This window comes from Panthera leo, chromosome E1 (genome assembly GCF_018350215.1).
Source record: "Panthera leo isolate Ple1 chromosome E1, P.leo_Ple1_pat1.1, whole genome shotgun sequence".
Classification (NCBI taxonomy): domain Eukaryota; kingdom Metazoa; phylum Chordata; class Mammalia; order Carnivora; family Felidae; genus Panthera; species Panthera leo.
In genome coordinates, this window is record NC_056692.1 from 37,326,928 (window position 1) to 37,352,805 (window position 25,878).

The following is a 25,878-nucleotide window of genomic DNA, read 5'->3' on the forward strand; positions in this document are numbered from 1 at the left end:
CTACACATAAAACTGCCACCACTTGACCTACTTAAAGAGACCTCATTTTTTCCTTTAAAAATAAACAAAGAACAAATTAATTTGTTTTTTAAGAAAGGCACCTGGGTGGCTCAGTCAGTTGAGCATGTGACTCTTGATTTCAGCTCAGGTCATGATCTCACGCTTGTGAGAATGAGCCCCACGTTGGGTTCCACACTGAGCATGTAGCCTGCTTAAGATTCTTTCTCTCTCTCTCTCTCTCTCTCTCTCTCTCTCTCTCTCTCTCTCTCCCTCTGCCCCTCTCCCTCGCTTGTGCTCTCTAGCTCTCTCTCTCTCAAAAAAAAAAAAAAAAAAAAAAAGAGCAAACTTGTTAAGCAAAATAACGTTTAGTGGTTCAGTTTTGAAAGAAACTTTAACAAAACAGAATGAAGTAAAAAAAAAAAAGAACCGATGACAAGATGCTGTATCTTGAAAAGAAGGAACAAAATATGCAGAAGTAGAGGAAGCACATACTTTTGGAAAAAAGTTTCCCCAAGGAAAATGTTAGATGGCTGGCTGCACTCTAAAAGAAGTTAAATAAATGATGAATTCATTCTACTTACTTATTTGAAAAGTAAACAGGGTATAAGGAAAGAAATGGTAGCACAGAAAACTTTTAGATTAGGAGCAGCAGCAGTAGGTAAATGAATTTATACTAGAAGAAATTAAATGAATTAACATGGATAAGATTTAAAAGTTTCTAAAAAAAAAACAAACCAGTTTCTCAAATATCTAAAAGACAAAGTGATGAAAGCTCTCAAAAATTCATTTGAGGGACAGACATTAGACATAAACCAATATGAAGGGAACAGAATAATCATGCAAATAATAGAACAGAACTTTGTCAGAATGTTTATACATCAAGATCGTAATATTTTAGAGAAGAATACCATACCTCAAACTGTGTGACAGCAGCATAACGCACCTCTCCAGAAGGGGTAGTATATTTACTTCTGTAGAAGCCTTTCATTTTGTCATTCAGCTCTCCAACAAAATCTATCTTTAAGGTTCCTGTACCTGTGATTGAAAATGAATGAAAACCACTTTAATATAGATATTAGTTCAAGTTATTAAAAATATGTCCTTAAGACACTTAGTTGACCTGTTACAATGTTCAACTCATTCTTTCCTTTCTCAAACACTTCTCCCAGCAAAGGAGAGAATACAGTATTTACTAAAGGAAATGGCAGACTAATCCTAAAGTAAATCTTAACATTATGTTTAGGGTGACTGCTTATAAAGTTGCTTATAAAGTTGCTTATAAAGTTCTTTAACTGTATTGGGGCACCTGGGTGGCTCAGTCAGTTGACTGTCCAACTTCAGCTCAGGTCATGATCTCACAGTTTCTGAGTTCGAGCCCTGCGTCGGTCTGTGCTGACAGCTCAGAGCCTGGAACTTGCTTTGGATTCTGTGTCTCCTCCTCTCTCTGCCCCTCCCATGATCATGTTCTGTCTCTCTCTGTCTCTCAATAATAAATGTTAAAAAAAATTTTTTTAAGTTCTTTAACTGTATTAACTTCATCTCAAATCACCAATACATAAAGATAAAAACAGAAGAGGAAACGAACATTTGTTAATAAATGTATGACATGTTACTGTGCATGGTGCTTTAAAAATATTTAGAAACTTGAAAGTTGGTATAGTCTCCATTTTTTTCAGATGAGGAAACTGACTTCAATAACTTGTTTGAGGTCACACGATTAGTAAGCAGCAAGAATGAGATAAAAATTTAGGCCTGCTTAATCCAAAATTCATGTCCTTTGCCAATTATGCCATATAAATTGGTCCATTTAGATGAATTCATGCCAATTACTCTATCAGTAAGATAAGACCTTATCTGTTCAATCCAAATGGAACACTGATTCCCTACTTTTGTAAGGAACTATATATGGAAGATCAATGATTTGGCTAGCAAAGGGGCATAAAAACTCTTATAGTCACCTCAATCATTTGAAATGATAAAAGAAATACATTTAATCAAATAATTACTAAATGCAAATAAAAATGCAACTTGAATATATATTCTATTATTGTATAAGGGTAAACCAAATTAGACAAAATGGGAGTTTTTGTGAGTATATATACTTTCTTTCACAACAGAAAAATTATTATCTATAGTCATCTATGAAATTCAGATGCATGACAAAACAATAATCCCATTCTACATTTTACAAATTAAACCCCCCCAAAAAACCAACCAGAAAAATGTTGACTTTTACTTGATCCTTTTAAAAGTGCCTATTTATAACAAGAGCTAGAGCATGGGAATCTAACAAATCAAAGACATAGTATGATTATAAAGTAATTAGGCAATCATTCTAAAACATTTTATACCCTAATGTTTTAAACTGTCATTTTGGAATGCCACAGAGCAATGCCACTGACATTGTTTAAAATGTTCTTGACTCTATCTTTCTGACATATCCTTTCGGATGTTCTCAAAGTCAAATCTTCACCTTGCAAAATTCAACTTTTTTAAAAAGGTCCAAAAGTCACGAAAAGTCCAAGTCTACAGAATAAGTGAATGACAAACTGCGAACTGTTTCTGGACAAAACACTGTGGTCTATTAAGTATGTCAATTAAGTAATTAAACTGATTTCCTTACGTACCTCAAACTCATTCTGAAAGGAATTTCAAGTGAAAATTTCAGACCTTTGTGGCAAAGTCATCACTCAACAAAGTGCCATGTTCTATTTTTTTTTTATTTTTTTTAAGTAAGCTCTGCACCCAACGCAGGGCCCGAACTCATGACCCCAAGATCAAGAGTCACACGCTCTCCTGATGAGCCAGCCAGGCACCCAAAAGTGCCACATTCTTAAAATAATCATGCTGGGGAAAAAACTGAAGTTTATTTAAATAAATGTTTGTGACTCTGATTTTTTAAAAATCAGACATTCTGTCTGAAGGGGACAATGAATACTTTCTTAAAGAGAATGACAGATTACTGGGACAGTAAATAAGAATACAATAAAAGAATGTGAAAGAATTCTAAATGAGTGATACCAAATGATATGTATATATAGTATTATATACTAAAGAATTTAATTATAGTATAAAATTTGTTTTCTTTAGGAATTCACTAATCTTTAAAAAAGCAGATATAGTAACATTAATAAAGTTTATAAGGAATATCTAATAGATTATAAAAACCCACTACCTTTAAAGGGAAGTTGTATGATGCAATGTTATGTTGCAATTCCCGTAAATGGAAACTGCCAGTCTGTTTTCACTAAGTCAACTGTTAAAATATCTTTTATGTAATTCATACTCCATGGAAAATCTACTTTTGCCTTTTCCTATTTGGAATACAAATGGATTTAAAACTCATAACTAAATAAGAAAGGCTGCTTACACTTTTACTCGGTTTTAAATCTCCAAGGCCATCAAACCATAACAAGATACTGATAGTGACCACTTCCAAAAAAGTGGCATACTAAACAAAATACAAAGTATTGGAAAAGGTTATTACCTGAAATTCAAACAAAACACAAGTTAAAGTTTTAAAAAATCATTAATAAATTTAAGTAGTGTCACATACAATACTAATTACAAAATGCTTACACTAATATAGAATTTTAGGGCAAAAACAGGAGAGAAAAGACTTCTTAATAAACGTCAACTTATCAAATTTACAGCATACTGAAGAACTGATTGCCAGACTGTCTAATTTTATACCTGTTTGTGTACAAAATTTACATTGTTCCTCACATTAGACACCTTATTTCAATATCCAGTGTATGCAATACTTATCTGCTTGGAATGGTAAACCTTTTAAAACATACAATAAATTCATTTATAAAGTAAACAACAGAAAAATTGCAACTTCTACCAAAAACTCTATTTGCTATCCTACTTAGGATAGAACTGCTATAAAACCTCATGTAGACCTTGAAATACTTCAATAAAAATTTAATGAGCCTACTAAATGCTAAAAAATTAAAGACAGATTAATTTGTATGAAAAGAGAGTAAAGGTCTCTGCCTTCATGCCACCATTTCCTGTGAACCTGTTTTTCACTCTTCGAAATGTCAGTATCACCCGGTATTTCTCCAAATACACACACAATTAAGGGGAAAAAAAGGGTACAGAATATGATGCGTGGCATGCTAACCTTTATGGGTTTTTTTTAGGTTTGTTTGTTTGTTTATTTATTTATTTAGAGAAAGCCAACAAGGGAGGGGCAAAGAGGGAGAATCCCAAGAGGACTTCACCCTGTCAGCACAGAGCCGGATGCAGGGCTCAAACCCACAAATCATGAAATCATGACCCAAGCCGAAACCAAAAGTCGGACATTCAACCAACTGAGCCACCCAGGTGTCCCTAACGTCTGTGTTCTTAAACAGTATATACAGACATGTTTACAAAACTATGGAATAGTTTTGAAAGGATACATAGGAAACTGTTTGCTTTTGAGTAGAGCTGAGTTAGAAAGGACTAGAATGGCAAACACATTTCCACTATATATCCTATGAATTTTATTTTTATTATTTTTTAAACTTTTATGTTTTATTTATTATTTGAGAGAGAGAGAGAGAGAGAGCAAGTGAGCTTGCATGAGGGAGGGGTGGGAGGGGATTTTTCAGAGAATCTGAAGCACGCTCTGTGCTGACAGGCTGACCGCGGCAAGCCCAGTGCAGGACTCAAGATCATGAACCTGAGCAGAAGTCAGACACTCAACCGACTGAGCCATTCAGGTGCCCCTTTATTATTATTTTTTAATGTTTATTTATTTTGAGAGAGAGAGAGAGAGAAAGAGAGAGAGAGAAAGAGAGAGAGAGAAAGAGAGAGAGAGGCAGAGACAGAGACAGAGACAGGGAGAGAGACAATCCCAAGCAGGCTCAGAGCTGTCAGTGCAGAGCCCTATGCGGGACTCTATCTCATAAACGGGAGATTATGACCTGAGCAAAAATCAAGAGTCAGAAGCTTAACCGACTGAGCCAGCCAGGCACCCCAACTCTGTGATTTCTAAATACCTTGCTTATACAGCTATTTCTTCATTTTTCAATTTTACATATTATTTTCTTTTTACTATAGAAAGTAAAGTTTTAGTTAAATTACATCTCCCACTCCTTTATCTTTTACAAAGAGTTAATTTTTTTTTTATGACCATGCAAATCTGAAAATATCTTTATTTTACCGTCTTTAAATTCACAATTTGGCTAAGCACAGAATTAATTCTAGGTTGAGGATCATATTCATTCATAATTTTGAAGGAATGGCTTCATTAGGGTCTAGTTTCCATTGTTCCTGATGGTCTACTACTATCCCTTTTTAAAAAAAAATTTTTCATTCATTCAAGTATAGTTGACACACAATGTTACATTAGTTTCAGGTATAAAACATAGTGATTTGGCAAGTCTATAAGCTTTGCAGTGCTCATCCAAGTGTAGCTACCACCTGTTACCATACAAGCTATTACAATCCCACTGACTATGTTTTTTATGCTGTACTTCTAATCCCCCCCAATTTATTCTATAAAGGGAAGCCTGTATCTCCCACTCCTTTTCACCCATTTTACCCACTCCCCAGTCTACTGTTATTTTGATTCCTGAACTTGGAAGGTAACCTGCTAGCATTCCCTCCTTCCTCCCAACCCTCTGACTTTGGGGAGAAACTCTTTGAGAGCCTCACTTTTATCCCTGGAAGTTCTAAGATCTGCAATGATACGGCATTTTTTACATTTATTAAGTTAGTCCCTCTCGGTGGTGTACCTTTTCAAAATGAAGATTCCAATCCCCTCAGTTCAAAGGAATTTTCTTGTTTGTGTCTTTAATAATTTTCTCTTCTCATTTTCTCTGTCCCCTCTTCTACTAGATGGATGTTGGTTCTGATAGAATGGTCCTCAAATCTTCTTCCCGTTTGTAAGATTCCTCTATTTCATTTTCCAAAACTTCTATTGAGTTTTTTCTTTCTTTTTTTTTTTTACGTTTTTATTTATTTATTTTGAGAGGGCACAAATATGTGCGCGAGAGGGGGCGGAGAGAGAGGGGGAGAGAGAGAATCCCAAGCAGGCTCTGCACTGTCAGTGCCCAGCCCCACACAGGACTTGAACTCATGAACCATGAGATCATGACCAGAGCCGAAATCAAGAGTCAGACGCTTAACCAAATGAGCCATCCAGGCTCCCTAAGTTTTTTTATTTCTACTGTATTATAATTTCCAAAGTTTTCTTGCTCTAATTCTGTTTGATAACATTCTGTCCTGTTCTTATTTGATGAATGTGCTATTAACAATATCTCTAAGGATATTCATTTGTTTTGTGGGGTTTTTTGTGACTTTATTTTTGTCTTCTAGCAAGTTTCTATATTTCTATTATTGTCTGGTTTTTGACTCTTTCATAGAAGTTTAATCAAATATCTGGTAATTGTTGCCCCAGTGACTTTGGGCTTGGCCATGCTATTTGCTTCAACCAGTGAAATGAGAATGGACATCAAGTATACCACCATTCGTGCAGAAGCGTTATATGTATCTTTATGGTTTGTTTCTGTCCCCATCCCTGAGCTGCAGAAGCTGCTTACTACAGGTCCTAGAAAGAGAAGAGTTGTGAGTTGAGTGGAGCTCTTAGGCAAAGGTGGAAAGAAGGCTGCAGCAGTCCTCAGGGCTGTGTGTAAGCAAGAATTCTCTGCTATAAGCCACTGAGATTTATCATCCCATTTGTAGATGAAAATGTATGTATATACTTCTACATAGATGAAATATTTCTTTATTTTTTTTTTAATTTTTAAAAAATGTTTATTTATTCTTGAGACAGAGACAGAGCATGAACAGGGGAGGGGCAGAGAGAGAGGGAGACACAGAATCTGAAACAGGCTCCAGGCTCTGAGCAGTCAGCACAGAGCCCGACGCAGGGCTCGAACCCACAAACTGTGAGATCATGACCTGAGCCGAAGTCAGACACTTAACTGACTGAGCCACCCAGGCGCCCCTAGATGAAATATTTCTTGAAGGATTCACCAGATGATGGAAGTGGAAGGGATCAGAGGAAGAGAAATCTCAATTTTTATGTTATATTATTCAGTATCTTTTAATACATGTTCATGGCAAAACATTTATTTTTATGATTATTTCATACAAGAAATCCTAGTTAGAAAAAGGCAAAATGAAAAGAGGACTGAAATAAAAAATAAACCTTCTCCGATTTAAAATTTTTCTAGGGGTGCCTGGATGGCTCAGTTGGTTAAGTGTCTGACTTCGGCTCAGGTCATGATCTCATGGTTTGTGGGTTCGAGCCCCACGTCGGGCTCTGTGCTGACAGCTCAGAGCCTGGAGCCTGCTTCGGAGGCTGTGTCTCCCTCTCTCTTTGCCCCTCCCCCACTTGTGCTCTATCTCTCTCAAAAATAAATAAATGTAAAAAAAGTTTTTTTTATTTTTTCTAAAAATACTAGGCAATATATTATCAGTATAAAAACTATGGAAACTGGGGCACCTGGGTGGCTCAGTCGATTTAGCATCCGACTCCTGACTTCAGCTCAGGTCATGATCTCATAGTTCATGAATTCAAGCCCCACGTCGGGCTCTGTGCTAACCGTGCAGAGCCCACTTGGAATTCTCTCTCTCTCCGCCCCTAACCTGCTCACAGTCTGTCTCTCAAAATAAATAAACATTTTTAAAAATTACGGAAACTAAAAAAAGGTATAAATAAGAATAAAAATAATCAATATGTCAACAACCAGACATATCATTTTATTTGTACAATTTTAGGGATATGATTCATCACCCTGTATATGTAATTTTGTATTCTGCTTTTCGATTTTACACTATAACAAGCACATCACAGCATTAAGGATTCATAACCTCACTTTTAATTGCTATATATATTCCACCATACTGATATGTCATAATTAGCTTAATTATTCCCTTACTGTTGGGTAAATATACTCATTCTTATTTTTTACTACCTTAAGTAATGTCTCAACAGACATTTCTAAGCATAAAGCATTTCTTGCATTTAGGATTTTTCTTTATATTCAGAACTGCTGAGTCAAAAGCCATGAACATGTTTAGACATGTTTTTTTAAGTTTATTTTTTTCTGAGAGTGCAAGAGAGAGCACGACCAGGAAAAGAGCAGAGAGAGAAGGAGAGAGAGAGAATCCCAAGTAGGCTCCATGCTGTCAGCACAGTGCCTGACAGGGGGCTTGATCTCACAGTTTGTGAAATCATGACCTGAGTCAAGATTAGAGTCAGAAGTTTAACCAACTGAGCCCCTGAGGCCCCCCAGGCTTTTGATACACATTGCCAGACTGCCTTCCAAATACACTGCATGGATTTGCACTCCCACCAGTAATATCAAAGTAGTCAAATCATTAAGAATCTTTTTTTTTAACTTTAGCTTACATAACAGACAAAAACTGGTGTATCAGTAAATGCTGTTTTCATGTTTCTCATTACTAGGAAGTCAAATGTCTTTTCACATATTTTAGTCATTTGCATTTTCTTTTATACAAATTACCTGTTGCTTTTTTTTTTTTTTTAACTTTTAATTCCAGTTAGTTAATGCACAGTGTTATATTAGTTTCAGATTTTCAATACAGTGATTCAATACTTCCATACAACTCTCGGTGCTCATCACAAGTGTACTTCACCTGCTGCTTTTCAAGTTGATCATAAATCAAAGTCATATAGTGCTTTACCAATTGACTTGTATGTAATTTCTTACGCTACATTAAGCTCAGTCTTCTTTTTTCTTTGTGTGTGTGTTTTTTTTAATGTTTATTTATTTTTGAGAGAGACACAAAGAGAGTGCTAGCGGGGAAGGGACAGAGAGAGAGAGGGAAACGCAGAATCTGAAGCAGGCTCCAGGCTCCGAGCTGTCAGCACAGAGCCCGACACAGGGCTTGAACTCACAAACCATGAGATCATGACCTGAGCCGAAGTTGGACGCTTAACCACTGAGCAATCCAGGCACCCCTTTCTTTGTGCTTTTATATCTAATAATAGTCTCGTATCAACAAATATTTCCTTTCATACCCTCACTTGCATAATATACATCAAAATCATCTGTGGGAAATTCACCTCAGACATGTGGATTCAAGTATGGAAAGACAGAGCTGGGTAACTGTATTTTTTTAAAGGGTGAAACTAAAAAGGTGAAAAACAATGCATTATGTTCTAGGATAGGATGATCATTAGTTTTGGTCATCTTTTTTCCTGGTGGCCCAAAAGCTGTAATGAACCTCTTTCAAAAGCTTTGTCTTAATATTTAATCTGCTTAAAACGGTGAGGGGATTGAGGAGGGCACCTTTTGGGATGAGCACTGGGTGTTGTATGGAAACCAATTTGACAACAAACTTCATATATTGAGAGAAAAAAAAAAAAAACGGTGAGGGGAAAAAAAAGGCACACAACAAATTTCTTTGGAAGAAGTAAGATGTCACTATTCATCATGGGATCTTACAAAAGCCATGACTCTTACCTGTTTGGAGAGTGCTAGGAAAAGACAAGGTGACTTTTTCATCTTCATTCTGATAATTAAATCCTGTAGCATGTATTTCTGGAATGGAAATAAAAAACATTACTTCACATATCTGACTGAACTAAGACAAATCTAGACTGCAACAATTAACTTTTTTAAGAGCAAAATCTCTACTAAAACTAAATATTCTTTTTTTTCTTTAAGTAGGCTTCACACTCAACGTGGGGTTTGAACTCACAACCTTGAAATCAAGAGTCACATGCTCTATCGACTGAGCCAGCCAGGTGTCCCTAAAACTAAATATTCTTAATTTAATAAATTAAATTAATAAATTAAGTTTGTAGTAACAAAAGTATCATTTCAAACTAACCTATTTTAGGCCACATCCTGAGTTAAAAAGGCTCATGAAAAACAATTATACATCTGTATTAATACACAAAACTTTCATAACATAAAGGAAATAGGGCTAATATAAATGTGAAAAGGTCTTCTACCAGATTCCCAGACATGCTTCATTCACATCTTTGTGTGACTAAGATATTTAAGTTTGCTTTTATTTATTGAGAGAGACTGAATGAGCGGGGGAGTGGCGGAGAGAGAGGGAGACAGAATCCCAAGCAGGCTCTGAGCTGTCAGCACAGAGCCTGATGCAGGGCCCGAACCCATGAACCATGAGATCATGACCCGAGCCGAAATCAAGAGTTGGATGTACAACCAACTGAGCCACCCAGGCATCCCTGGCCCAGACAAGATACTGCTTTCTATGTTGTAGTTTTACTCACGAACGTTCGAAAGATACAGCAAATTGCCAAGATTTCGGTGTTAAAATATATCAATGAAAGTTCTGTCCCCTAACCAAAGATAGGTAACAATTCCAACCAAAATACAGGTCATACTGGGGTGCCTGGGTGGCTCAGTCGGTTAAACATCCAGCTCTTGATTTCGGCTCAGGTCATCATCTCATGGTTTGTGGGTTCCAGCCCCACATTGTGCTCCATGCAGACAGTGCAGAGCCTGCTTGGGATTCTCTGTCTCCCTCTCTCTCTGTTCCTCCCCTGCTGGTTCTTGCTCTCTCAAAAATAAATAAAAAATTAAAAAAAATCAAATGTAAAATACAGGTCATACTTCCAATAAAATTCTTTGTTGTTGCATTTTACAGAAATACAGGTGAAAACAGATGCGTGGATTAAATTACAGCTTTGATTTACTCTCTACCAGTAGTAACAAAAGATTGCTTATTTGATACTTCAGAATGCTCAATTGACACTTGAGAGAAAAGAGCTAAGGTAGATCAACCACATCACATTCCCAACATCAGAAGTCAGCCAAAGAGGTAGCCTTAATAAGCACATGAATAGATGCTCAACATCCTTCAACGTCAGGGAAATGCAAAGCAAACCACAATGAAACACCACTTCACACCCACTAGGATGCCTAAAATCAAAAAGAGAGAAAATACTAAGTGTAAGGGAGGATGTAGAGAAATTAGAATCCTGGTACATTACTGGTGGGAATGTAAACCGGCGCGGCCACTTTGGAAAACAGCCCAGCAGTTCCTCAAATAATTATTAAATAGAATAACCATAAGACCCAGCTCCCACTTCTAGGTATATATCCAAGAGAAATAAAAACATATGTCTACACAAAAACTTATACGCAAATGTTTGTAGTAGCATTATTCACAATAGCCAAAAAGTGGAAACAACCCTAATGTCCATCAAATGATGAACAGATAAAATGTGGTATACAATGGAATACTGTTTGACAACAAAAAGAAATAAAGTGTTGATATATACTACAGTAAGGATAAACCTTGAAAAATATTGTATTAAGTGAAAGAAACCAGACACAAAAGGCCACATATTTATAAGAAGTGTTCAGAATAGGCAAATCTATATAGAGACAGAAAGTAGATTAGGGGTTGCCTAGGGCTGGGAGTTTGAGGAGAAAGGGAAAGTGACTGCTTACAGGTACGTTCTTAATGGGGTAATGAAAATGTTTAAAATTGATTCTGGTGATGGCTGTGCAATTCTGTGAGTATACTAAAAATTACTGAATTGTACACTTTAAATGAGTGAATTGTGGGGCGCCTGGGTGGCGCAGTCGGTTAAGCGTCCGACTTCAGCCAAGTCACGATCTCGCGGTCCGTGAGTTCGAGCCCCGCGTCAGGCTCTGGGCTGATGGCTCGGAGCCTGGAGCCTGTTTCCGATTCTGTGTCTCCCTCTCTCTCTGCCCCTCCCCCGTTCATGCTCTGTCTCTCTCTGTCCCAAAAATAAAAAATAAAAAAACGTTGAAAAAAAAAAAAAATTTAAATGAGTGAATTGTATGGTATGTGAATCCTATCTCAATAAAACTGTTATTAAAAGAGAGAGGTAGGCTTATCAGTCATGGACTTAAGTTTGATATGGGTAACAATGATTCAGATTTAATAACATTCTGTAAGCCAGGCCAGATGCCCACAATCCACTCCTTTTTATGAATCACCCTGATTGAATTTTCAATGTTTTTAATACTATTATGGTTCAAACATGTCTTTATAAAGCTAAATCTTCACAAAACCATTAAACTATAATTTCAGATTTTTTTTTAAAGTTTATTTATTTTCAGAGAGGAAGGGAACGCAGGGGTGGGGCAGAGAGAGAGAAGGAGAGATAGAATCCCAATAGGCTCCATGCTGTCAGCGCTGAGCCCCATGTGGCTCAATCCCATGAACTGTGAGATCATGACCTGAGGTGAAATCAAGAGTCAAGCCTCAACCAACTGAGCCACGCAGATGCCCTACAATTTCAGATTTTAAAAGAACTTTAATCAAATATTTGTTTTAAAGATGAAGAAAATGATACATAAAAGTTAATGATTTGCCTAAGGTCACATAGTTGGACTAGAACTCAGTTCCCTTCCTACTGCCAAAATTGTTTCTACCGTCATAAACTAGCTCCTAAATTTGAAAAGAACTCATGACTTGGCATATATACAATACTGATGAAATCTTCACTGAAATGACTTGCTGGCAAAAACTCGAGATTTGCTCTAACTTGATTCCTATATATAGAATCATACTTAGCCTAGAGGAAAACCAAGAATCACCTTAATGCTTAAGAATGTACCCCTCTGGGGGTGCATGGATGGCTCAGTCATTGAGCATCGGATTCTTGATTTCAGCTCAGGTCATGATCTCATGGTTCATGGGATCAAGCCCCACAGTGGGCTTCGTGCTGACCGTGCAGAGCCTGCTTGGGATTCTCTCTCTCCTTACCTCTCAGACTTTCTCCTGCTCACTCTGTCTTTCTCTCTCAAAATAAATGAACTTAAAAAAAAAAAAAAAAAGAGTCACATGATCCACCAACTGAACGAGCTAGGTGCCCCAAGAATAGCAGTTTTTAAATTGAAACAAGTTTTGTGGGGCACCTGGGTGGCTCAGTTGGTTAAGTGTCCTACTTTGACTGAGGTCACGATCTCGCAGTTCATAGGTTCACGCCCCATGTCAGGCTCTGTGCTGACAGCTCAGAGCCAGGAGCCTGCTTCGGATTCTATGCTTCCCTCTCTCTCTCTCTGCCCCTCACTCTTTCTCACTCACTCTTTCTCTTTCAAAAAATTAATAAACATTAAAAAATTAAAAAACAACAATCAAGTTTTGTATTGCCGTATTCCATTCTAATACAGGCTTTCAAGTGTACATAGCAACTATATTACATGTGTAAAAAAAAAGAATAAACCCTCCTCTAAAATTCTCTTAGAAAAAAAAAGGGTAGTATGGGGTGCCTGTATGGGGTGGCTCAGTCCGTTGAGCATTGGACTTCTGCTCAGGGTCATGATCTCTCAGTTCATGTTCAGCCCCATGTTGGGCTCTGAGCTAACAGCTCAGAGCCTGAAGCCTCCTTCAGATTCTGTGTCTCTCTCTCTGCCTCTCCCCAGCTCATGCTCTGTCTCTCAAAAAAATAAATAAATAAAGGTTAGAAAAAAGAGTAGTAATCATATATTTGAATTCTTAAAAAGTCTCTTGTATTATGGGACACTCTTCCAGTCAGTCAGTCGAATTGGGGGAAGGGGGCTGTGGTTTTTCTTTTTGAATACTTGTTGTAACAGTGTCCTTCTAGTGGCTGAGGCAGTTTCATTTTCTTTAGACATCATTAGGCGCTGAAGCTCTCACAGGACAACTTTGATGCTATATGAATTCTGCCATTTTGCTAACATTGATATGTCTCTTGGGTCCACCACTCCATTAGAACTCTTAACTCCATTCATATTAATTTTTATTACAAATCTTACAAATGGGGGTACTCCTGGGTATTTATATTCACATTTAATTTTAAGACTGTATATTTGATTTTCATAAATTGTCCAAGGCCATAATGGCTGCAATCTTATGTCACTAATACTAATTCTTTTTTCTTTTCTATTTTAAGTAGGCTTCAGGCCCAGTGCAGAGCCCAATGCAGGGCTCGAACTCACGACCCTGAGATTAAGACCTGAGCTGAGATCAAGAGTCAGATGCTTTACTGACTGGGCCACCCAGGCACCCCTAATATCTTTTTTTAATAAGCGCATACCACTATGAGGGAGCCTACCGTTATCATTAAAGCCAATCTGTATTATCAGTGGATAACACAATCGGTAATTATAAGGTTACTCCTGCTTTACTTAATAAAATCTAGATGAGTTTTTCTTAATTGAAAATTTGCTAAATATGTTCATATATGCTAACAATCCTATATCTCAATTTAACCTTTTATTCAACCAGTACTATGCTACATAAATAATAGATATAAAAAATAAAGAATATATAAAATAGCTTCCTTCCTTTGTGAGCCACAGGCTTCCTGTAGGTCTCACTGATTCTCTGATCTCTTGCATTCACAATGTGAACATAAAACATTATTTACATACTGAAGTATCTCATATTTTTCTTGACTTTAAAAAATATTAGTAGTCATAAAAATCAAATCTATTTTTACTCAACACCCCAAAAGCAAATAATCTAATATAAAAATGGGCAGAAGAAAAAGAGGTTAGAGTGGGAGAGAGCCAAAGCATAAGAGACTCTTAAAAACTGAGAACAAACTGAGGGTTGATGGGGGGTGGGAGGGAGGGGAGGGTAGGTGATGGGCATTGAAGAGGGCATCTTTTGGGATGAGCACTGGGTGTTGTATGGAAACCAATTTGACAATAAATTTCATATATTGAAAAAAAATGGGCAGAAGACATGAATAGACATTTCTCCAAAGACATACAGATGGCCAACAGTCAGATGAAAAGATGCTTAACATCACTTGTCATTGGGGAAATGTAAATCCAAACTACCACGAGCTATCACCTCACACTGGTCAGAATGGCTAAAATCAAAAACACAAGACACAAGTATTGGCAAGGATCTGGAGAAAAAGGGACCCTCGTGTACTGCTGGTGGGAATGCAAACTGGTTCAGCCACTGTTGAAGACAGTAAGGAAGTTCCTCAAAAAGTTGAAAATATACCATATGATCCAGGAATCGCACTACTGGATATTTACCCAAAAAGTACAAAAACACTAACTCAAAGGGATACGCGCACCCCTATGTTTATCGCAGCATTATTTACAATAGCCAAATTATGGAAGTAACCTACATGTCCACTGATAGATAAATGGATAGAGATGTGGAATATATACATACAACGGATTATTATTCAGCCATAAAAAAGAATGAAATCTTGTCATTTGCAACAGTATGGATGGTGCTAGAGGGTATAATACTAAGGGAAATAAGGCAGTCACAGAAAGACAAATATGATTTCACTCATATGTGGAATTTAAGAAACAAAACAAATGAACAAAGAAAAAAAAAAGAGACAAAGAGAGAAACCAAGAAACTGACTCTTAACGACAGAGAACAAACTGAACAAACCAGAGGGGAGTGGGTGAGGGGGATGGGTGAAACAGGTGATGGGAGATTAAAGAGTACACTTATCAGGATGAACACCGAGTAGTGTACAGAACTGTTGAATCACTATACTGTACACCTAAAACTAACATAATACTGTATGTTAACTATACCGGAATTAAACAAAATTAAATTAAAAAATAAAGAATCAAGTCTATTTTAACATAGTACTAACCTCACAAAAGGTTGACCAAAATCTTAATCAACAAATACTAGAAGTATCAATTACATGAACTAGCAAATGGAGCACTACAAAGCAGTGGGGAAAGGATAATGTTCTAGTAAGTAGTACTGAGGCACAATTCCCTTTGGGGGTTAGAAACCAAGCTGGACCTGGACTCGTACCATACCTTAAGAAGTACATTATGTAAATCAAAACAAAGCTTTTCAAAGGTAATATGGATGGGGGCACCTGGGTGGCTCGGTCCACTGACCATCCGACTCTTGGTTTTGGCTCAGGTCATGAGCCAAACTCCCCCCCCCCTCAGTTTGTGTGATTGAGCCCCATGGGGCTCTGCGCTGACAGCAGAGCTTGCGATTCTGTCTCCTCATCTCTCTGCCCCTCCCCTGCTCATGCTCATGCTCTCACTCTCTCTAAAAATAAATAAGTAAACTTAAAAAAAAAAAAGATAATAGGGGCACCTAGGTGGCTCAGTTGGTTAAGTATCCGACTCTTGGTTTTGGATCAGGTTATGATCTCAGTTTGTGGGTTCAAGACCTGCATCCAGCTCTGCACTGTCAGTGCAGAGCCTGCTTGGGATTTGCTCTCTCTCCTTCTCTCTGCACCTCCCCTGCTCGCTTGCGTGCTCTCTCTCAAAATAAATAAATATTTTTTTAAAAAAGGTAATATGGATGATATCTTCATGATATTAGAATTGAAAAAGGTTTTGTTTTGTTTTGTTTTTTTAAGACAAAAAGCAACAGTCACAAAGAAAAAGAAAAGGGGAGGTGGGTGGTGACTGACTGGCTCAGTCAGTAGAGCATGCGACTCTTGATCTCAGGATTGTGAGTTCGAGCCCCACACTGGGTGTACAGATTATTTAAAAATAAAATCTTTAAAAAATTTTTTAAAAAGAAAAAAATGATAAATTGTATTTCTCATGAAATAAGAATTTCTGTACATTAAGAGGCACGATTAAGAAAGTTAAGATGCAGGGGCATCTGGGTGGCTCAGTCAGTTAAGTACCTGACTCTTGATTTTGGCTCAGGTTATGATTACACGGTTCATGAGTTCAAACCCCACATTGGGCTCTGCACTGACAGCATGGAGCTTGTTTGGGATTCACTCTCTCCCTCTCTCTCTGCCCCTCCCCTGCTCTCTCTCTCTTTCAAAAAAAAAAAAATTAAAAAAATTAAACTTAAGATGCAGAAGATATTTGTGACACATAAGTGGCAAAGAACTTACATCCAGAACATAAAAAGAACTCCTTTAAATTCCAAGAAAAAGACAGAGAACTCAGAATAAAAATAGGCAAAATACTTTGACACAATAAAGGAAATATGTATGCCCAATATATATACAATAAGGTAACCAACTTCATTAAAATCAGGAAATGAAAATTAAATCCTCAGTCAGATACCATTACATACCTACCAGATTAGCTAACAGCAAGAAGTCTAAAAACACCAAGTGTTAATTAGAATGTGAGGCAGCTGGGGTGCCTGGCTGGCCGAATAGAAGAGCATGGAGCAGTGAATTCGTGAGGGTCATGAGTTCTAGCTCCACGTTATATGTAGAGATTACTTAACTAAATAAACTTGGGAAAAAAAAAAAAAAAGACCAAAGACTGTGGAGCAGCTGGAACTCACTCTTGGAGGTAATGTAACTGACATACCTTGAAAATAATTACACCCTATAGCACAGAAACTCCACTCCAAGGCATATACTTGATGGCAAAGTATGCCTATGTGCACCAGGCTGAACATTAAGAAAATACATAGCAGGGCATCTGGGTGGCTCAGTCGGTTAAATGTCCGACTTCAGCTCAGGTCATGATCGATTTGAGTTTGAACCCCACATCCATTTCTGCACTGACAGCGTGGAGCCTGCTTCAGATCTTCTCTCTCCCTCTCTCTCTCTGTCCCTCCCCAGCTTGCTCTCTAAAATAAATAAACCTTTAAAAAAAAAAAAGTATGTAGCCGCATTGTTCCCAATAGCCTCAAACTAAAACAATACAGATGTCCATCAATGTCCACCAATGGAAGAAAGGATAACTATATTTTGGTATGTTTCTATAATGGAATGCAGGGTAGTGACAAAAAAGAATAAACTCCATGGGAATGCAAGCTGGTGCAGCCACTCTGGAAAACAGTATGGAGGTTCCTCAAAAAACTAAAAATAGAACTACCCTACGACCCAGCAATTGCACTACTAGGCATTTATCCACGGGATATAGGTGTGCTGTTTCGAAGGGACACATGCACCCCCATGTTTATAGCAGCACTATCAACAATAGCTAAAGTATGGAAAGAGCCCAAATGTCCATCGATGGATGAATGGATAAAGAAAATGTGGTGTGTGTGTGTGTGTGTGTGTGTGTGTACACACACACACACACACACACACACACACACACACACACACACACACACAATGGAATATTACTCGGCAATCAAAAAGAATGAAATCTTGCCATTTGCAACTACATGGATGGAACTAAAAGGTATTATGCTAAGTGAAATTAGTCAGTCAGAGAAAGACAAAAATCATATGACTTCACTCATATGAGGACTTTAAGAGACAAAACAGATGAATATAAGGGAAGAGAAAAAAATAATATAAAAACAGGGAGGGGAACAAAACAGAAGAGACTCATAAATATGGAGAACTGAGGGTTACTGGAGGGGTTGTGGGAGGGGGGATGGGCTAAACGGGTAAGGGGCATTAAGGAATCTACTCCTGAAATCATTGTTGAACTATATGGTAACTAATTTGGATGTAAATTTTAAAAAATTAAAAAATTTAAAAAAAATAAAAATAAAAAATAAAATTAAAAAAAAAAAAGAATAAACTCCAGCTGTATACAACATGGGCAAATCTTAAAAACTTAATATTGAGCAAAAGAAGCCATACAGTATTTTACTGTGTGATTCCATTTATATAAAGTACAAAAAACATAAACTAAGCTATATTATTCATGAATGTGTACTTATGTTGTCACACTATAAAGCAAAAGAAGAAAATCATTACTTTGAAAGTCAAAGTAAGGTAAGATGGGATGTGATCAGAAAGAGGCATGGTAATAGGTCTTTAGGATTATAGTACTAAGCTGTACAATTGCCATAGGCACTTTTTTGAGGTACACAATATTTTTCACGATAAAAGATTTAAGAAATTTAAGGAAATGCAGGTCATACTAAAAACAGATGGGTGTCATCTATCCTAACTCCAAAACATTTCTTATAGTTGCTTTAAACACAACTAAACTAGTTCAGTAAAAACAGATTAAGAGAAAAAAATAGTTTACCCTATAGATGCTGAAAACATGATTAAACGTTCATCAGCCACTCTTGGTAAAAACTTAGTAAGTATAGATAAAGCTGTATCAGTTATGAGACTGTATTTCAGGAAAATCCAAGAGAATCAAGTGAAAAGAAATGATTTAAAAAATTCAGTAAGGTAAAACAAGATACAAAATTAACACAGAGTGGAGGTGCCTGGCTGACTCAGTCAGTAGAGCATGTGACTCTTGATCTCAGAGTCATGAATTCAAGCCCCACATTGGGCATAGAGTTTACATTAAAAAAAAAATTAACACAGAGAAATCAAGAGCCATAACTAGAAGATATAACAAAAGACTTCATTCATAATAGCAACAAGAAGTATAAAACACCTAGGAATACATACAGTAAGAAATGTGTAAAATCTTTTTTTTCCTTGGGGGGGGTGCAAGTGAGTGAAGGGCAAGTGGGGGTGGGGAGGAAGGGGGGGAGAGAAAGAGGGGGGGGAGAGAGAGAGAGAGAGAGAGAGAGAGAGAGAGAGAAATGCAGCTCACCTGAAATGGGGCTTGTGCTCACCTGAAGTGGGACTCGAACTCATGAACCGTGAGATCATGACCTGAGCCAAAGTCAGATGCTTAACAAATGAGCCACCCAGGCACCCGAAATGTGTAAAATCTTTATGAAGATAATTTCAAACACTACTCAGAGACACAAAAGACAAACAATGGAAAGGTAAAAAATAATCTTAGGGATAAATCTCATTGTTATTAATTGTCTTTAGGTTACATATCATATGATCCCAATAAAAATACCAATAGTTTTTCTTTTTTAATGGGACAATCTGACACTGATATTCATATGTAAAAATAAATAAGAAACTCGATGAATTCAGAACAAGAAATGTAATGAGAGGGCCTGTTCTACAGCTATTAAAACATATTACAAAATTACAATAATTGTGAGTATGGAACTACACTTAGCAATACAGAACATTCAAAAAGGAAAAAGGAAAATCAAATACATATGATTTAACATACAATAAAGGTGGCATTTTGAATATGAGGGAAAAGACGGATTATTCCATAAAAGATGTTGTGGCAAAAATTTAAGTTGGATTCATACCTTATATCTAATATGAAAATAAATTCCAAGTGGAAGAAAGACTTATGTTTAAAACCAGAACTATAAAAATACTGTCTTTTACAAATAACCAATGCCTGGAAAAACCTTTCTAAACATGCCTTAAAATCTAGAAGTCATAGGGGCACCTGGGTGGCTCAGTTGGTTAAGGGGCCAACTCTTGGTTTCAGCTCAGGTCATGATCTCATGGTTGTGGGATCGAGCCCCACATTGGGCTCCGCACTGAGCATGAAGCCTGCTTGGAATTCTCTCTTCCTCTCCTTTTGCCCCTCTTCCTGACTCACACACACACACTCTCTCTCTCACTGATAGAAAAAGGGTTACTCTCCCTTAGATTTAGTATTGATTTTTTTAAAAAATCAGTAAAAAAGGACAGCATCCAATTAAAAATGGGCAATGATATGAGCAGGCACATCACAGAAAATTCAAACAAGAATTGTTTTAATTGTTTATTTATTTTGAGATAGAGAGAAAGCATGAGCAGGGGAGGGGCAGAGAGAGAGTGACAGAGAGAGGCTCCCAAACAGGCTCCATGCAGTCACTGCAGAGCCTGATACATGACCATGAAATCATGACCTGAGTTGAAATCAAGAGTTGGATGCTTAACTGACTGAGCCACCCAGGTGCCCCGAATATGAATGGTTTTTAAAATACACAGATTCTTAATTTGATAATATAAAGAAATACAAAGTAAAGGTATTATAGGATTACCTTTTACCTATCAGATTACCAAAGATAAAAAAATTTGAGATGATACGGTACTGAATAGAGTGTTTGATTAACAAGTTTCTGGATATTAGTATAGTCTCTATAAAGTGCAATTTGACAATATCAATCAACATTACAAATATATATACCTTCTGAACCAATAATTCAACTTCCAGGAATTATCCCAAATACCTTCTCATATATGCAAAATGATGTGTGATATATACAATACTATTCACTGCAGCATAGAATTCCATTTAAATATCCATCAGCAGTGGACTGGCTTAATGAATTATGATAAATTCATTTCACAGAATACTAATTAACCATTAAAAAATGAGGAAGCTTTTTATGTACTGATTTATAACAAGCCCCAAAATAAGCAAAGTTCAGTTTTTCATGAAATACTACTTTTGTATTAAAAAGTAAGTTTCTGGGGCGCCTGGGTGGCTCATCCGACTTCAGCTCAGGTCATGATCTCACGGTTCGCAAGTTCAAGCCATGCATTGGGCTCTGTGCTGACAACTCAGAGCCTGGAGCCTGCTTCAGATTCTGTGTCTCCCTCCCTCCCTCCCTCCCTCTCTCTCTCTCTCTCTCTGCCCTTCCCCCACTTGCACATGCTCTCTCTCAAAAATAATAAACATGAAAAAAATTTTAAGTTTTCAATTAACTAAAGTTGGTGTTTCACCAGGAAAATTCAGCAGAAGCAATAAGTATTAAGTTTAGGACAAAAGCACCTCTTCTCCACTCCATTTAACTTTTTCATGTTAGCCCTCTATATATGCCCTCTCTGTCTGCATCAAAAAACTCTTCCTATATTAATATTTGAGCATGAACATCATGCACTAAAAGGTAAAACATTAGTTGAACCATGCAACACTTTTTTCCTCTTTATGTTTAAACATGATGAAATTTAATCACAGGAAAGGAAGTACAAAGAGAGAAATACAAGAGAGTATACTCAGAAAGCCACATTTTTAAAATGATTGAAATAGAAAAAAAAATACATAAAGTCAGCCAAAATTGTTATAGCTTACATCATCTACACAAGCTTCGAGTGGATTCTGTTCTCGTATTATACTGAGATACAAATATACAATCTTCTAAAAATGCCAGTAACAGAAGTTCCAATTCAACTGTACTTCAAAAGTTCCTTTATATTTATCCAAGGGATACAGGAGTACTGATGCATAGGGGCACTTGTACCCCAATGTTTATAGCAGCACTCTCAACAATAGCCAAATTATGGAAAGAGCCTAAATGTCCATCAACTGATGAATGGATAAAGAAATTGTGGTTTATATACACAATGGAATACTACGTGGCAATGAGAAAAAATGAAATATGGCCTTTTGTAGCAACGTGGATGGAACTGGAGAGTGTGATGCTAAGTGAAATAAGCCATACAGAGAAAGACAGATACCATATGGTTTCACTCTTATGTGGATCCTGAGAAACGTAACAGAAACCCATGGGGGAGGGGAAGGAAAAAAAAAAAAAAAGAGGTTAGAGTGGGAGAGAGCCAAAGCATAAGAGACTGTTAAAAACTGAGAACAAACTGAGGGTTGATGGGGGGTGGGAGGGAGGGCAGGGTGGGTGATGGGTATTGAGGAGGGCACCTTTTGGGATGAGCACTCGGTGTTGTATGGAAACCAATTTGACAGTAAATTTCATATATTAAAAAAAAAAAAAAAAAAAAAAAAGTTCCTTTATAAATGGTCATTTGGAGACATTTTCCAAAACAAGACATGCAGATGGCCAAGAGACACATGAAAAGATGCTCAACATCACTCATCATCAGGGAAATACAAATCAAAACTACAATGAGGTATCATTTCACACTAATCAAAATGGCTAAAATTAACAACACAAGAAACAACAGGTGTTGGCAAGGATGCAGAGAAAGGGGAATCCTCTTGCATTGTTGGTGGGAACGCAAACTGGTGCAGCCACTCTGGAAAACAGTACCGAAGTTCCTCAAAAAGTTAAAAATAGAACTACCCTATGACCCAGCAATTGCACTAGGGAGGTATTTACCCAAAGGATACAAAAATACTAATTTGAAGGGATATATGCACCCTGATGTTTACAGCAGCATTACCAACAAGAGCCAAAGTATGGAAAGAGTCCAAATGTCTGTCCATTGACTGATGAATGGACAAAGATGTGGGGTGTACACACATCTGTCTGTCTGCCTGTCTTCTCTCTCTCTCTCTCACACACACACAGACACACAGACACACACACACACACACACACACACACACACACACACTATGGAATATTACTCAACCATAAAAAAGAATGAAATCTTGCTATTTGCATCAATGTGGATGGAGCTAGACAGGATTATGTTAAGTGAAATAAGTCAGTCAGAGAAAGACGAATACTCATATGTGGAATTTAAAACACAGTGGGAGGAAAAAAAAGAGAGGGAAACCAAGAAACAGACTCTTAACTATAGAGAAAAAACTGATAGTTACTATAGGGGAGGTGGGTGAGGGATGGGTTAAATAGGTGATGGGGATTATGGAGGGCACTTGTTCTGATGAGCACTAGGCATTGTATGTAAAACTAAATTCTATACCTAAAACTAATATTATACTGTGTGTTAACTAACTGGAATTTAGATAAAAACTTTAAAAAATAAAAATAAATTAATGGTCTATTTGGAACTCAGAATATCATTTCTTCCAAGCCACATCTGTATGTAACCTAATTAGGCAACCTAATCCACATAACTCTAGATAACCCACATATGCCTATATAGTTCAATACTAAATCAAATGTGATTAGGTTTTGTTTTGTTTATTCAGATGGCAACCTATCGACCATAGTGTTTCTGTGGTTTCAGAAAGCAGTTCATGGTGCAATGAAAAAGAATTCAACAGAGGCTTCCAATAGCCACCTGCTACTTGCAACATACCTTGTTTTTTCATAAAACCAAAATGGTTTTGCACTGGGAAAAAAAAAAAAAAACACCATTCTGGAGGAATTACAGGGGAACCTACAGAGAACATGGAACCAAGAACTAAGAGAGTGTGAGGGGAGCGCTGTTGTCAAAAAAATAATAGCCTAGAACTGACTTTGTAAGGGTAACAATGGAAGGAGGAAGACAGTGGAATAAAATAGCCAATGTACTGAAAGAAAATAACTGCCAATCTAGAATTTTGCAGCAAGGAAAAGTAATTCTTCAAAAATGAATGCTATGGAGGTGGGGGGTGACGCTTGGGTGGCTCAGTCAGTGGAGCATCCAACTCTTTGATTTCAACTCAGGTCATGATCCCAGGATTGTGGGATCAACCCCCATGTCAGGCTCACGTTGAGCATGAAGCCTGTTTGGGATTCTCTCTCTCTCCCTCTGCCCCTGTCCTCTGCTCAAGATCGATCTCTCTCTCTCTCTCTCTCTCTCTCAAATTAAAAAAAAAAAAAAGGAATATTATGGGGCACCTGGCTTGTTTAGTTGGTAGAACATGCAACTCTTGAGGTCATGTGTTTGAGCCCTACATTGGAAGTAGATTTTACTTAAATTTTTATTTATTTATTTAATTTTTTGAGGTGGGGGAGGGGGAGAGAGAGAAAGAAACAGGATCCCAAGCAGACCCCTCACTGTCAGTGCAGAGCCCAAAGTGGAGCTCAAACCCATGAGCCATGGACGAGATCATGACCTGAGCTGAAACCAAGTCAGACGCTTAGCTGGCTGGGCCGCCCAGGTGCCCCATGTATTTAAAATTTTGTTTTAAGGGGCGCCTGGGTGGCTCAGTCAGTTGAGCGTCCGACTTTGGCTCAAGTCATGATCTCACAGTTCGTGGGTTCGAGCCCCACATCAGGCTCTGTGCTGACTGCTTGCTCAGAGCCTGGAGCCTATTTCAGATTCTGTGTCTCCTTCTCTCTCTGCCCCTCCCCCGCTCACGCTTTGTCTCACAGTTTCTCAAAAAATAAATGTAAAAAAAAAATTTTTTTTTTTGTTTGAAAAAATGAGTATTATAACACTGGTAATACACATCTGTCAAAACTCACCAAAATGCAAGATGAACACTAAAAATTAATAGTGTTAATAATATCTTAAAATTAACATATTATTGCATGTGAATTATACTTCAATAAAGTAGGAATTTATTTTTTTAATGTTTTATTTATTTGAAAGAGAGAGAGAGCAAGCAGGGGAGGGGCAGAGAAAAAGGGACAGAGACAGAATCCCAAGCAGGGTCCGTGCTGCCAGCACAGATCTCAACTTGGGGCTCAATCCCAGGAACGATGAGATCATGTCCTGAGCCAAGATCAAGAGTTGGAGGCTTAACCAACTAAGACATCCAGGTGCCCCAATAAGGTAGGAATTTAAAATAAAGCCTAAAAAAATAAAGCAAAGATATGCTCAAAGAAACAAAATCAGAGACTTTGCCATCAACAGACCCATACTAAACATTGTAAAAGGTATTCTTCAAACAAAAAAGAATGATTCTAAAAGGATTGCTAGGATGAACAAGACAACAAATATTTTGGTAAAGCTAAAGAAATATTATACTACATATAACAAAATAATGTCTTATGACTTAAAATTTTTTAAAAATGGAGAGAGGAAAATTAAACTATACCACAATGATACCATGTAAGTCAGATGGAGATACATAGAGATTAAGTGCTCCTAAGATCCTTGTAGTATCCAGAAGAAGGGTGAAATGATCAATTACCACTGGATTTTTTTAGTTAGGGATGGCTGTTGTAATTCCAGGGGTACTGACATACATCCAAATAACAAGCATTACTTTTAGGACCTTTCTAACTAAAAGAATATGAGAAAACACATAAAATATGGTAGATTTAAAGAAAAATAACAGTAATTACATTAAATGTAAATGGATTAGCAGCCTTATTTAGAAGACAAAGGTTTTCAGATTGTAACTCAAAGAAAAAAAAGTACAATGAGCTGTTTACATGAGGTATACCTAAAACACAATCATTCAGAAAGGTTAAAGGTAAAGAATAAGAAAAATCGTGACAAACACCAACCAATAATTCATAAAATAAGCAGGGAAAAATCAGTAAAAATGAAGATTTAAACAAAATTAACAAACTTGATTTGGTTAAGACATATATAAAACAGTGCATCCAACAATTACAAAACCACACTCTTTTCAAGCACCCACGAACATTTTAGAAGTGACCAAATCTTGGTCCATAAAGCAAGAGCAAGTCTTAAAGTCCAAAGAAGTAAAATCATATACAGGCATACGTCATTTT

At 37.1% G+C, this 25,878-nt stretch overlaps 1 protein-coding gene and 1 pseudogene across 2 annotated transcripts in view; both read right to left on the reverse strand.

Annotated features, from left to right (window-relative positions):
• The window catches only part of NPEPPS (aminopeptidase puromycin sensitive), a 93,671-nt gene that overhangs the window by 30,140 nt on the left and 37,653 nt on the right, over positions 1–25,878 (reverse strand). For both annotated transcript variants that reach the window (XM_042916581.1, XM_042916582.1), the window contains 2 exons: positions 9,432–9,509; positions 914–1,035 (listed from right to left, as the gene is read on the reverse strand). In XM_042916581.1, coding sequence (XP_042772515.1) covers positions 914–1,035; positions 9,432–9,509 — 200 coding nt within the window. The remainder of the gene's footprint in view (positions 1–913; positions 1,036–9,431; positions 9,510–25,878) is intronic.
• Positions 13,359–15,712, reverse strand: LOC122206924 (annotated as a pseudogene).